The 13,590-nt window shown below is 45.5% G+C and overlaps 1 protein-coding gene across 6 annotated transcripts in view; it reads left to right on the top strand.

The window, feature by feature from the left end:
* The first annotated feature begins 286 nt into the window (after positions 1–286).
* Positions 287–13,590, top strand: part of LOC120901378 (apoptosis-resistant E3 ubiquitin protein ligase 1) — a 31,738-nt gene continuing 18,434 nt past the window's right edge. For 2 of the 6 annotated variants that reach the window (XM_040309276.1, XM_040309274.1), the window contains exons 1-2: positions 3,766–4,738; positions 8,876–9,759. In XM_040309276.1, the coding sequence (XP_040165210.1) occupies positions 9,678–9,759 (82 nt within the window). In that variant the 5' untranslated portion in view covers positions 3,766–4,738; positions 8,876–9,677. Of the gene's footprint in view, positions 1,064–3,765; positions 4,739–8,875; positions 9,760–13,590 lie in introns of those variants that run through there. The other 4 variants (XM_040309272.1, XM_040309271.1, XM_040309275.1 and 1 more) reach the window with 3 other exon arrangements.

The following is a 13,590-nucleotide window of genomic DNA, read 5'->3' as shown; positions in this document are numbered from 1 at the left end:
CTTTTCCAAACCAGATGTAGCTAGTTTTCAAATGCCAAAAGAAATAGAGAGAGAGAAAGAAAGAGAGCATACATCCAACCGATAGAAAGAGATTGCGAGCGAAAACATTCTCTTCCCAGAACGGAGAGAATCCTTCGTTCTGGTTTCCCACATTTCCACCACGTGCTGTTTGTTTGCAAACGCAAACTCCCCCCGTGTACTCGCGGCGGAAAACTCGCTCTCACACACACACACACACTTTCACAACTCCCGCGAGCACGATGTTGATTGCTCTCCCACATACGGCCTGCTTTGCTCGGGAGTCGGACGCGGTTGCCTAACACCACATCCTGCCTGCCAAGCAAAAGGGCGACCTGCCTGTTTGCGACGTGTCAGTGAAGGGAGCAACAGCAACAACAACAAAAAACGGCCCAGTGCCCTGGAACCGGGGAAAAGAAAGAAAAACACCCACAGAAAAGGTGAAACGTTGACAGGTGAAAATGGCGAAATTGTTCTACGCGACAGTCCAAGCACGGTGGCAGTGATTCGATCCGATTGTGACAGTGGATTGTTTAGCTGGCAACACAACACAACGGTGACAACAGCAACAACAACACTAGCAAGATGTAATGTGGGTGGATGACGGGTGGAGTGTGAAGACGTTGCAGAGTGTGAAAAAGAACCTCCGGTGGACCTGTTTCGGTGTTTTGCCATCACGACAAGCACCTTTTTTGATGCGGTAATCGTGCCGCGGGCGTGTGGTGTTTTCGGTCCTCTCGCGCGCGTCATCAAAGTATGCTGGTGCGGTGCATCAAAATACTCGTAGCGGTTCTGCTTAGTCTGACGTTTACCATCTCGCTGTCGAAGCTGGTGCTGTGCGTGTGGAACGGCTGGTTCAATGCGGATGCCGCGGATTACGAAATCTTCGCGTCCTATCCGGGCGCGGCGGGACGGCACGGCCCGAGCTCATCGTCCGGCAAGTCGCCCCCGTACGGTGGCGCCAGCCGGCACTCCCCAACCATCGTGGACGAGTGGCTCGATCACAATCAGCTGGGGAAATACAAACAACTCTTCCGTGACCGAGGTGAGTTTTCGTGCGTCGGATCCATTTTCTGTTTTATTTCCATTTTGGTGTGTCGCGTTATTCGAAAAGAGATAACCAAATGCTTCCAAAAACAGCGACCCCCGTGGAGGCACCACTTCGTGTGGATAATTCAATTAGGTTAAAACGTTCACCGCCCTGCCATGTGGCAACTCTTGGCCTCCGTTTCATCCTGCCCGGAGCAGTCCTATTTCACGTTCGATTTCGCAGAACCTTTTACCTGTTGGTTTGCAATTTGGTAGCCAGGTTGCCATAAGCGACCTGTGTCGTTTCGACAGTGTACCAATGCGCATGCCACGATCGAGCAAGGCGCGTTGACACTGATTTGTTTACAAAATTTCTCCCCTCAAAACTCTGATCGCACCGTTGCCCCCGGTGCTGGCCTGTTTGGCTATCGGTTTGGCAATCTAAACATGGCTCACCCGGCCTGAGTTATGACCTATCTAGGTCGATTGCGGTAAATCAAAACGTTGTACGACAACGTGTGACAACTTCCCGGGTTGGTAGCTGATGCTCCACTTCCATGACCTGCAATTCTGGACACCGGCAAACGCGTTATCGGACGAGTTCGCGTTCTGTCCCGTTCAACACGTCCCACAACAGCAACAACATGCTGGTGCGGAAACGGGTCACCTGGTGCTGGTGCTTATCTTGTAGGAACGGCGGTAAAGAACATAAATAAAACTGTGGTGCTACTGCCCCAACAAATGGAGTTGATGAACATGACTGGCAGGATGATAACGATGGCCGGTGGATAAAGGGTGGCTTTGGGCATGCAAACATGGACACGATGGACATTCTATTTGGGGACATTTTTGGGTCGTATAGTAACTGCTCTTCTTTCAGCCTTAATGATAGATAACATTGTAATGAAAATTGATGATTAATTTGAAGCAGAAAAGCTTGTACACCTTAAGCTTAAACACCTTGTTCTCTTATTGATAGCCAGTAATGGCTTGTGAACCTTCAATATTCAAAATAAACTTCTGAGAGTTAATTTTTCATTTATAGAACCTTTAAAATCTCCTCTGAACTGAAACTTTGTTGTCTAGATACGATGACTGATATTCAACATGTTACCTAATTTACTAAACGAGTAGGTAATGTCCAGTTAATGTCTGTGTGCGTCATATACATACATCGAGTTCCAGGCTTGATTGTGCATACACATTGGAACAACGATATATTTTAGTCCTTTTTTGGGGTAAAATTAGCTAAATAACAACATAATCCTAAAAAAATCACACATTGCATACCTCCACGCGCTTAAAAAGTGACGAACATGGTTAATAGTTGGGTATGTTCTGTTGTGTATGTTAGTTTTATGAGCATCTTCCCAAATAAATATACATACATTAACAATTTTGTTAAAGGTCGAAGTCTAATACGGACGTCACACGAGGCGTAAACTCAAAAAGTTTACGTTTGATTTGTATGGGAGAGCATAAACTTCCTGTGAAAAGATTATAGGGTTGTATGGCTGAAATTTAGTTTACGCTTCGTGTGACGTCCGTATAAGACATCATAACAGAATATCTACTGCTTTGATTTTCGCATTGAATAAATAGGCTTCTTCTTCTTCTTCTTCTTCTTCTTCTTCTTCTTATTCTCATTAATTGGACCTACTCGTTTAGTAAATTAGGTAACATGTTGAATATCAGTTCTTCTTTTTCTTCTTCTTCTTCTTCTTCTTCTTTTCTTCTTCTTCATCTTCTTCTTCTTCTTCTTTTCTTCTTCATCATCATCATCTTCTTCTTCTTCTTCTTCTTCTTCTTCTCCTTCTTCTTATTCTTTTCTTCTTCTTCATCTTCTTCTTCTTCTTTTTCTTTTTCTGTTTTCTTCTTCTTCTGTTTCTTCTCCTTCTTCTTGGCGTGATATCCTACGCTGACAAGCCGGCTAGACTTTCGAGACTTATTCAGTACCTCGCAGCCGAATAGCTTGCTACAAGGGGACGTATCCATATGAGGCTTGAATCCATGAAGGGAATATTGTTAAGTCGTGTGAGTTGACAACTATACCACGGGACCGACCCGCCGTAATCGATTAAATGTTTGCCTCTTATTGAACATTGCTAAAGTGTCATGGTAACGTCATAAGTATGACACTGATCAACCCAGAACGAATAATGCTCCAAGATCATCCTCAACGTGTTACTGATATATTTCCCCTCTGAATACTTCTTTCTCTCTACTTTCTCAATTTGTTTTCGTACAAATCAACCGTTTACGTGCTGGTCAAATTTCGCAACCATCCTCAAATATTGCTCCCCAAAAAGTGCGCCACAAACTTTTCAACCTACCCCGTCATGTGATTGTACGCCGAGCTCTCACATGTTTCTCACCGCATTCCGTTGCCACGCGCATGTGTCTCTCCTGCTGATTCCTTTCTCGCTCTCTCACCTTGCTCCATACCTTGACCTCTCTCTCTCTCTCTCTTTTGCTCGCTCTCTCTCTCTCTCTCACTCTCATCCTTCTACGCTCCAACCCGAAAACGCAACGCGAACGACGAGATATCTCGCTGCATGCCGCGAGATACAGCCGCGATAGAACTGGCGGCGACGACCGGACTGCCCCATACCGTGTGTGTGTGCATGCGTGCGTATGTGCTCCCGTTGTTTTGTTGCCATTGCGGGTCCTATCCTCGGGCCAGAGTACAGAAGCTGCCACACGCTCTCGCGCGCGCTTGTCCATTCATTCGGTGTCAGTCGTTCGTGCGATACGGGCGAACCCACTACCTATCCCGGAAGCAGCATCGCGCAGCATACACACAGATACAACACACACACACACACACAGTCCACTCCAGTGCAGAGTGTGTCCATTCCGGTCCAACCTTTTTTTTGTTCCTCCCGCCCTCTCCCACCCTCTCCCCCATAAATAGAAACGTTCCTTTTTTGCGGTTTATTAAATCCCACTGTAACCCCGTCCCAAAACCCTTAAAACCAGCAGCAGCCTCCTCTCCTGCAGCTTTGTTTGTGTGCAGTAGAGCATCCCTTATCCCGGTGTGGTGAAATTAGATCCTTTGAGCCGCCACTGCGGCAGAAAGTGCACACACAGTGTTTTCCACAGTTTTCCCAATCCCCTTTGTCACAACACAACAACACCACACGACAAACAAAAAGTGTTTTAAAAAACGGCAAACAAAACGCCCTGTATCAAACGCGTGCGTGCGTGCCTGCGTGTGTGTGTGTGTACGGTGACTGCAGAGGTACAACCGCATACACGCTCTCCCTCTCTTGTTTTGTTGGTGATTTTGTGTGTGTGTCTGCAAAACACTGTGCACGGTTCAAAAGTGTCAAGATCAAAAGGATGACAGGACTCGCTGCTTCCTCCGTCGTTCGTCCTGCTCCCGTGGCAACCACGGCGACGCCGCAGTCTGCTAACGTGCCGTTCTAATCCCATCCCTGAGCTGCCGTCTCACAGTGTGTCTATTGTGCCTTTAACGGGGTGTTGAGGGTGGTTCGGATGCTGCCAGTGCAAGTCCTTCGTCCCGATAGTTCCCACGGAGAAAGTGAGCCAGTGAATGGGTAAGAGCGAGAGAGTGATATGAAGTGAATGAACCGGAAACAACAAAACAAAGCGTGTGTCTCGGGAAAGCGGAATTGAAGTGGTGGGAGGTGTCATTTAAGTGATCAAAAGTGAATTACATGTGTGAAAGGTGGGCTTTGTGTAATAACTCAGTGTCCTTTTTGAGGGTTTCAATCCTTCAATAGATATTTCTAATGGTCGTTTTTTATGATTCAAGACTTGAAAGACTTGAAATTTAAGAGACAGAAAAAAAACTTAAGATAAATAATAGGAAAATTCTTGTGCAAATGTAAACGTTTCAAAACAAGCCTGCTCTGCACGAAGATAATAATAGGCGAACACATCTCACAGCTACGCGTTGTCACAATAGATGACAAACTAAAAATTATCACTACAACCGTTCGCGATACAAACGACCCCAAAACACATCAAACAAGCACACAGCACAATGTTGCTCGTCGCCACAGTTTTCGCATCTTTTCTTTCCAATCTCGCCACACGCCGATCTGCTCGTGTGTGTGTGTGCGTTTGTGTGTGTGTGTGTGTGTGTGTGTCTTTACCCTACACAGCAACCACCTTCTTCCCATCCACCATACAAACACACAAAAGACACGCAAACCGTTGATGCACACTCGCATCGGCGCCCGCCTTTGTGTGATGATGAAATGAAAAGCCAGCGGAAAAACTCGATTGTGTTTTTGGGGAGCAAAATTTCATTCAAACGCACACACACAAGCCGCTGCAGTAACCGAACCACTGCCGACTTTTCACGACACCCCCAGAGATGTATAGAGAGAGAGAGAATGAGTGAGCGGGTGAAAAACCCCCCCGGGGGCGAGAACAAAACCGAAACACTCGGTGACGGAACGCATTGTGTATGTGTGTGGCTGTGTGGGTATGTGTGTTTGTAACGGTTGCGTCTTCGACCGCTAGTCCAGTCTGTTGTGTGATGCTGCGGCTACTGAGATTCAGTTTTTCCTTCACAAACCATTCCTGTGGAGCGAATTTTCCTTTCCAACCCACCGCGTGAACGAGACGCGACGATGAAGCTGTGCGTGCGTTGGGAAATTCTTGAGAACCCCCATCCATGAGTGATGCTGTAACGCTTTTGGAAAACCGTTACCATCCCTCGCTTTTCCTCCAAAGATTGAAAAAGAGATGAAGAACCGTAACTTGACGCCTTGAGTGTTTAGTTTTGTTTGTTTTGTTTCCGCGCGTACAATGCGTGTCACCACGCGCGTAACCTTATCGCTTCTCTGCACTTGCGTCCTTCTGTTCGCACCCATTTCCCCCCACCCATGACGGACGTTGATTGATCGTTAGAGGCCAATCCGCGCCCGTGTCCCCGCGATTGATGATCTTTTCCGAGCGGAACGGTGGGAGAAAAATCACATCCACGCGAGCGGCCACTAGTCACGCGTTTGTTGAATGATTATTTGTGTGTGCGTGTTTTTCTTTTTTTTTAGAGGTTTGCCTCAAACACACACATATACATCACCACCACGTATATCATCGTGGAAATTGCGCGTGGGTTGCCAAAAAATATCAGAAAAACACCGATAACGCTGCCTTTTATCCTTTCGCTTTTCTGGCTGACATTTTTCTGTGAGAGTACTTTTCGTTTTTTTGCCACTCGTAGCTGTCAATCAACCGGGCCGTTTTGTTTGTCCTTTCGTCAGCTTCGTCAAACTTCTCGCCAACTAGCCGTGACATTATCCGGAGGCTGACGAAAACCGACCCGACAGTGGTGCCATTCTTGCGCGATGTTATTTTCATTTGGGAAGTAACGAAATAACAAAAAACCATCACAAAAGATTGTCACGCTTGCCTAGACCTTCGTCAGCGTTAGACCGGTGAACGGTTCATTAGCGCTGATTGACTTCAGGTATTAGGAGATTCGCACGAACAGCACAGTTTAGGGCCTTTAAAATATTTATTTTATAACTTTTTTTACACAAAATTGAATTTAATTCCATTTCACAATTACATCATCAGCGTTTTATGCTGCAAATGGATGTAGCTCGAACGAAGCGCCTCCCATTTCGCCCATCTTATTTGCCTTCCAGATGACTGATAATGTAACGCCCATGACCTTGAGCGTTCTGCAGCACTTTTATCGCAGCTTTCCTTTCCCCAAATGTCTTCGTCAGCGGCTCTGCTTTCGTGCGCTAATGACAGCACACAGTTCGCTTTCCATCTCATTACCGCCTCGCGTTGCGTCGCTGCTGATGGCGCTGGCATTTCCATCTCATTTGACAGAGACAAATCAGTACCTCGGTGGTGCTGCTGATGCTGATAATCGTGCCCGCAAACAAAAAAATGGCGCAAAACGCTTTTACACGGACTTATCGCAAGGATAAACGTTCCTTCTTTCTCCTTTATTAAATTCAATCAATTTATCCGCTCCAATATTCAAATGGAATCATTCGGTTGGAAATCTTATCGGCACAAACAAACCCACACACATACAAACAAAATGGTCAAGCAAAATTTAGCTATAATTTGCTACGTAGACAACTTTTTTCTCTTGAAAGCATTTTAAGTTTGGTCGTAAATCACCACTATGGTCCCGAGGTATGGTTTCGGTGCTGTTACTTCAACACGTGTTTTCCATTTCATGCCTGGTGCACGGAAATTGAACCATTGCCAACGCCAGTGGAAAACTGGCCACTGCTGTGTCTCAACCCTGTGCTGCACAATGGCAAAACGCTATCAAATCCACACCGGACGAAAGATTATGTGGCAGACAGTTAACCTTCGGTTTTCCATTGGCTTGTGTTGTGTTGTTGTGCACGCTATGTTTGGTTAATGATACAGTTTTAAAGTATCTTTTCTGTGAATCATACCTTTGCAAAGGGAAACAGCAAATACAGGAAGCCGCTGAATTGAATCAGCGGTGAAAGTATTAGCTGAACTAGCTATTAGAACGGCAGGATGCACTTTCTGTCAGCTGCGAAAGATAAGCAAATGAGGTTATTACGTTGCGCAAAGATATTAGATATTACGACCGTTATGCACGGTACATTTAGCTTTAAATTCAGGGATGAGCAATGCAAAATTGCAAATGCAAAAATAATTATTCTATTTTTTTATAGATATTTCATGAGTTTCCGAACGCTTTTATGTTTTTCTTGGAACTTTCTGTTTCTATTCCATGTGTTATTATATTTTCAACTCATTTTTTCAAGAAGCCATGATCATAATTTTTGCAAATAAGTTCCAATAAATCCTTACCAGGGCAATGTCATTCCTTTAATTCTCAATTTTCAATCCAATTTCATCTTTTGGCAATTTACTAGAATTTATGCTGTTTTCCATATGAGTTTCCAATGCAAAAAACATTATTCACCACTTGCGAAATGTTTTTCAACAGAGAAATATCAAAAATATATGACAGCTATTGATATAGTATATCAGGAACTGGTTCTACTGGACATGAAGTTTCAACCGTTGCAGAATACTCTTACAGTAGTAACTGTTCATCAGATGTAACCTAAAACCATAGCTGAGCACCCGAAGAATCTAATGAAGGGCTGCATCTTGTTAATTGATTTTCTTTCTATCTTTCATCTTTGAGCTCTGAGATATGAGCCATCTGAGTAGTACAACTGGTCCAAAAATGTTGAATGATGTTGCAACCTGAAATGATACCTTTTTGTGTAAATCAAAATCAAACAAAATTATTTCTAATGTTTCGTTAACACCTTAACACCCAGGATCAGAGTATATTTGCGAGATAAGACTCTTGGAAGACGTATAACTATTGTGACCATCATGAGGGTTTCGATTTTTGAACGTATTGCTCAGTATTTCAATACTTAATACTAAATACAGTCAACTCTCTTTTATTTGAGAGGCGATGGGACTGTCGAATAAGAGGGGGTTTCAAATTACAGAAGTTGAAAGTGAATGAAAGGTCCATACAAACAAGAAAGAGACAGAATATTTAGTATGCAGCCTTAACTGTTGCTATAGGAAACTGAGCACACGATTGCCAATTTGAGCATACATCATTCAATAACCATGGCAACACCATACACAAATATCAGGGATAAAGATTTCAGAGGTTTTCCAAATTAGAGGAACAAAAATGTACTGGAAATCAAGGGACTGTGCAAAATTTTCAAATAAGAGGTGGAGAGGTGTCAAATAAGAGAGGGTTCACTGTAAAACAAATCAGTTAACCTTCCCTGACTCTACGCAAACCTTTGCTCGTTTGACCCGCACTGAAAACGATGCCCCTAAATCCCCGATCTAATTATTCTAGCACGTAGACCAACACAACCCGCAAAACAAACCAGACCCGCGGCAAGACTCGTCAATTCTAAGCCAAACACCAAACACACGCCAACTAGCACGTGACCACGGCGACCGCGTCGGTGGAAAACAAGAGTGTTCAAAGTGACAGCAGCTTCCGGGAGAACCTGCACAAAACAACAACCAAAAATACTCCCTTAACTGGGCCACAAAGTAACGTTTTGGAATTGAACTATCAGTGAGACCACCACAGTGAGAGGCGAAACGCCAACACAATTCCCCCTTCCCCCGCATTTCACAGTGTGATAAGAGTGATCAAACATTGGCCTTGTGGTCGGTTGGGTGGAAGCGTCGCTGTTGCCGAGCCGCCGCCACCGCCGCCGCCACCACAGAAGTTCACCCACGTCGCGCGGAAGCAGACGTTGGACAATGTCAAGGTGCCTAGCGGCGTACAGCGTCAGCAGCGCCATCACCGTCAGACCATCTGCCGGCCGCCCCCAGTCGTACGTCGTGCCACAATCGAAAGCTTTAATAAACAGTGCATTGCCGCAGCAGCAGAAGGAGCAGCAATAGGAGAGCGACGTGGAGAGAGTTAAACCATTTGCGCACCGAGTTTGTTATGCGCTAGCGTAAGCCGGGACTAGGTCCACGTTTTACACACTACTGGGCACTACTCGTTGTGCAGTTTTTAAAGAAGTGAATCAAAAACACACACACACAAAACAAAGCGCGTTTTCATTCGCGTGTGATAAAGGAAAAAAACAAGTGCGGAGCGTGTACGCGTGACACGCACAAAGCGCAAAACACCCGGAATGTTCAACATGTGGGCCCCGGAGTCGGAAATCAACTCGATTGCCTTTACCAACATCCGCCATTCGGTGTCAGCTTCGTCTGGTAGGTATATTTCCCTGTGCTCTGTGCAGTGCAAACCATTCTTCACGACCTTTGCAGCAATTAATTCTCAACCAGGATAGCAATTAATATACTTCGCTACGTGATCGAGCAGCCAAGGCAATAAATAATAGACAAATCCCCACAACGAAACACAAACACAAACATAGGTTCGGTCTCTGCAAGTAAAGCATGACCCCAGTGCCAATGCCCAGCCACACATGGGTAACCGATCCAGCAACGATCAAACACATTCCAGTGTTAAAACCGAGCTGAAAATTACTCTTTAATAGTGCAGATGCAGACAAAGTAAAGAACCTTTTTGTGGGTCCAGGTCATGAGTCATTTGCAGCTCTTTTCACCGGGTCGTATACTGCGACCGGAGGTAACAAACTCGCCCGAATGTAAACATTTCCGGGGCGTAACGATGCGTTATGAAACGATGTGGCCCCGGCCGCCCGCACAACAAGGAAAGGCGATTGTTTATTTACTAAAAGGAAGCGAAATTTATCGCTATTTATTTACTGATTTGTACCTTGCTGTTGTGTGATTTGTTTTCACTTTCACTTGGCGAAGGCGGTTTGTTTTCCTGTTTTTCTTATCCTGCTCCATGTCCGGTGTGACATGAGTCGCGCGGTACCTGCGGCAAAGCAGCGCAAAAACTTCGCCATCCGTACCGCGGGCGCATTAACAAAACTCTCTGCTTGCCTTCTTTTGATTTATTACCAGCACCATCCCGGGCTGAAAGTGGTTTGGTTTAATTGAAAAATGGTAATACGTTGATAGCACCTGCTACAACCCCCTGCTATCTCGCTCCACGGGAATACCTTACTTATACTTGGGGTGTTTTTTTTTGTCAGTAAACGAGGATGCTACCTAACAAATTGCGATAATCTTTTATCCACTCGCTGTTGGAATTGGACCATCGTTCAAGCTCCCGGGTGGAACAGGTAATCCGTCAGCCTCGTGTGTGTATGTGTGTGTCTGCCGAGTAACGACGGTGGCCACCAACGGAGACCATTGTCGTCCTGTTTTACATATTTCCCTCATCTTCCTCCTCCATCCAAGGTCCACGAGGAGGAAACAGGACAAGCACGGCACTCCTTTCGATTGCAAACACTCACTGGATTCGTTGTAGGCTTGGACACCTTTTTTCATATCGCTACGAAGGGTAGCGCTTTTCACCCAGCCTAATAGAGTGTCCTTTTGTGTCCGGGAGTGTGGAGTGGATTGCTGCTCTTTTTGTTCTCGCCCCTTGTGCGCTTGTTCGCTGCACGATGCAAACGAGTGCTGGCGTAGTGGAGTTACACTGTTAGGCAGCTCCCGGACACTCGACGTGTTAGGGATAATTGGAAAAAAGCACACACACACACTGGTACTACAGAGCAAGGGAAATGGTTTAAACCGTACACGGACACTGGGAAGGAAGGAAAATTGCCACGACAGGAGGTAGCATCATCCACAAGCGTCCGGGCACAGGTCCGATAGCTTGCCAGCGAGTTAGTTAGCCTTTCCTTCCTATTCATGTTTAATTGCACTTTGTTTGGCTTATGAAAACGCTGCAGTACCACCATTCTGAATTGTTACATGTTCCTATAAGCCCCCGTGGTCCTCCAGTTTGTGTCTGTTCTGAGTACGAGTGCTTCCCCATTTTTGCATAAGCACAGTGGCTTCCTATTACTGAATGTTGAGCTATTTTATCATGGGACTGGCGTGCTTTTTTTTTTGCTCTATCTGGGTAGCAAAAAGTGCACATGTCATTGCGCCATATGATGATGCAAACGGTTTGATAAGCGGGCAATTCAAACGAATGTTTGCCGACGTCTGGCTATCTGTGCCGAAATTTTACCCACTCACTTTTGTGCAATAAATTGTGCCGGTCGGCCGAAATTGCACACACACGCCAACCTGCAGGTCTTATTGCTGGATGCTAATTTTGCTAAATCTGAGATATTTCTGGTTTTTCTAGGCCACCAAAATTATAACTCCAGACATCTAAAAGTGGTACTATAAAGGTGTTGGACAGGTTTTTTTTATTCTTCGTGCGGGTAATTTATTGTGACGTGGTCATATAGGGCATGACCAAGCGCGTTACTCGTTATCAAGTGTTATACACACGTTTATTTGGGAGGCTCTCGCCCGCTTATTCGTTTCGTGTGCATCAAGCTCGGATGAGGGAACTTCATTAGAAAGTTAAGAAAAGCCTTCTCTTAATCAATAATGAATGGAGCTTTGCATACTTTTGGGCGACGTCAAGCCCACACCGCCTAAATGTAGGCAATGTGCACATCAATTTTATCTTATTACGCATTAAAATCCCTTTTGACAGTCTTAAAAACTTGCACTTCCTCTGAAAGCGCCTCTCACTCAAAAAACAAACATATCGCGCTGTTCTTTTCCCCAGACGGTGCACAGTCACACCGCCAACGTGTCCTCTGGATCGAAACAAATGGCCACTACGTGTGCTGTATTTTCCGCAATATTTATCGTGCCAACACTATGTCACCGGACTTATTGAGCAGGCAATGCTCATGTCAAAATTGGGAAACGCTTCCCAAAACGAACGAAAGACTACCAACTGCCAACGGACGTGCAAGCAATCACGCAAAATCTGTCCACCTGGAGAGAGCGAGAGAGAGTGAGAGAGAGTTTTCGCACTGTCTCAAACAGTTCGCATCATAAATCATTCCCAATCAGTGCTAGGTACTCCTAGAGGGAATTTTGCGCTGCACAGTCGTCGTCCTCGAAACATTCTCCGGTTCTGAGTATTATTCGTTCACAACAAAGCAAAGCAGGATAGATGGAGCTAATAAAACCTATTGAAGAGCCTGAACGTCGGTGGTAGAAGCTCGCGTCCCTGTGCGAATGTTTTCGACAACCGAAATCAAGCGTAAACAAATTTGGGACATACATTTTGCATAAACAGCCGGCCGCTCGTCACGTGCTTCGTTGCCAAAGCGCTTTTGGCACCTATAACAAGAGGCGCTTTTTGTTTTCGTTTTTACCGCGCCGACGTGAACGGGCGGGAAGTGGGTAAGTTTCGGAAGTTGGGTTTTTGTTGAATGTCCTCTTGTTTGGCGAATTTTGCTGCTTTTGCTTTTGCTGCGTTCGTATTATGTCAATACGACGATCAATAATGCTTCTTGCGTACCACCCAGACATTGCTATTCCATCAGAATGTTTTCTCTTCGTTGGGGCTACTTGGGCTACAATCTCAGCTCAGATTTGCCGGTGTTCTTTCTGCTGACGGACAGGCATTCTTGGCCCCCCTTTCTATCGGCATCGAAAGCTTCCCTATCAGCAAAGTTATGCAATCGTTCGATTGAACATCAGGCCACGAAGGCATCGTAGAGCGCAAGAAGAGACGCCGATAAGGATAAAATATGTTCTTTGATCAAGTTTATGTCGGAGCAGGAGCAAAAAGCTTGCTTATTCTTCTTTCAATTTTTCTGCAGCCGGTACAAACCACATGCCCAACTTCCGCTTTACACTTCCAAGTGCCGACCGCCAAGGTTTCGGTTTGATTATCACAAGGATGACCTTCAGCATGCCACCACAGACCACCATCGGACCACCAGGTCGGTCACAAAACACCACAGACAAGGGCAAAGCCTGAAGAGCAGAGAGAGAGAGAGGAAAAAGCCCACATACTGAGCCCTTCACTTCCAGCTCCATTAGTTCCTGCCAGACTTGGTGGCGCATTCGCTTTTCCTTCCGAACCCATTATCATTTCGCCCGCTCTCGCGCGGTTCTAGCAAATGGATTATGCTCACGGAATGAGTCTTCCTTTCAAGTAAGGAAGCACTTTTTTTTGCTCTCCACTACCCTTCCTTT

Source organism: Anopheles arabiensis, chromosome 3 (genome assembly GCF_016920715.1).
Source record: "Anopheles arabiensis isolate DONGOLA chromosome 3, AaraD3, whole genome shotgun sequence".
In the NCBI taxonomy this organism is placed as follows: domain Eukaryota; kingdom Metazoa; phylum Arthropoda; class Insecta; order Diptera; family Culicidae; genus Anopheles; species Anopheles arabiensis.
The sequence above is the reverse complement of the archived record's forward strand: the minus strand, read 5'-3'. Positions and strand labels throughout refer to the sequence as shown.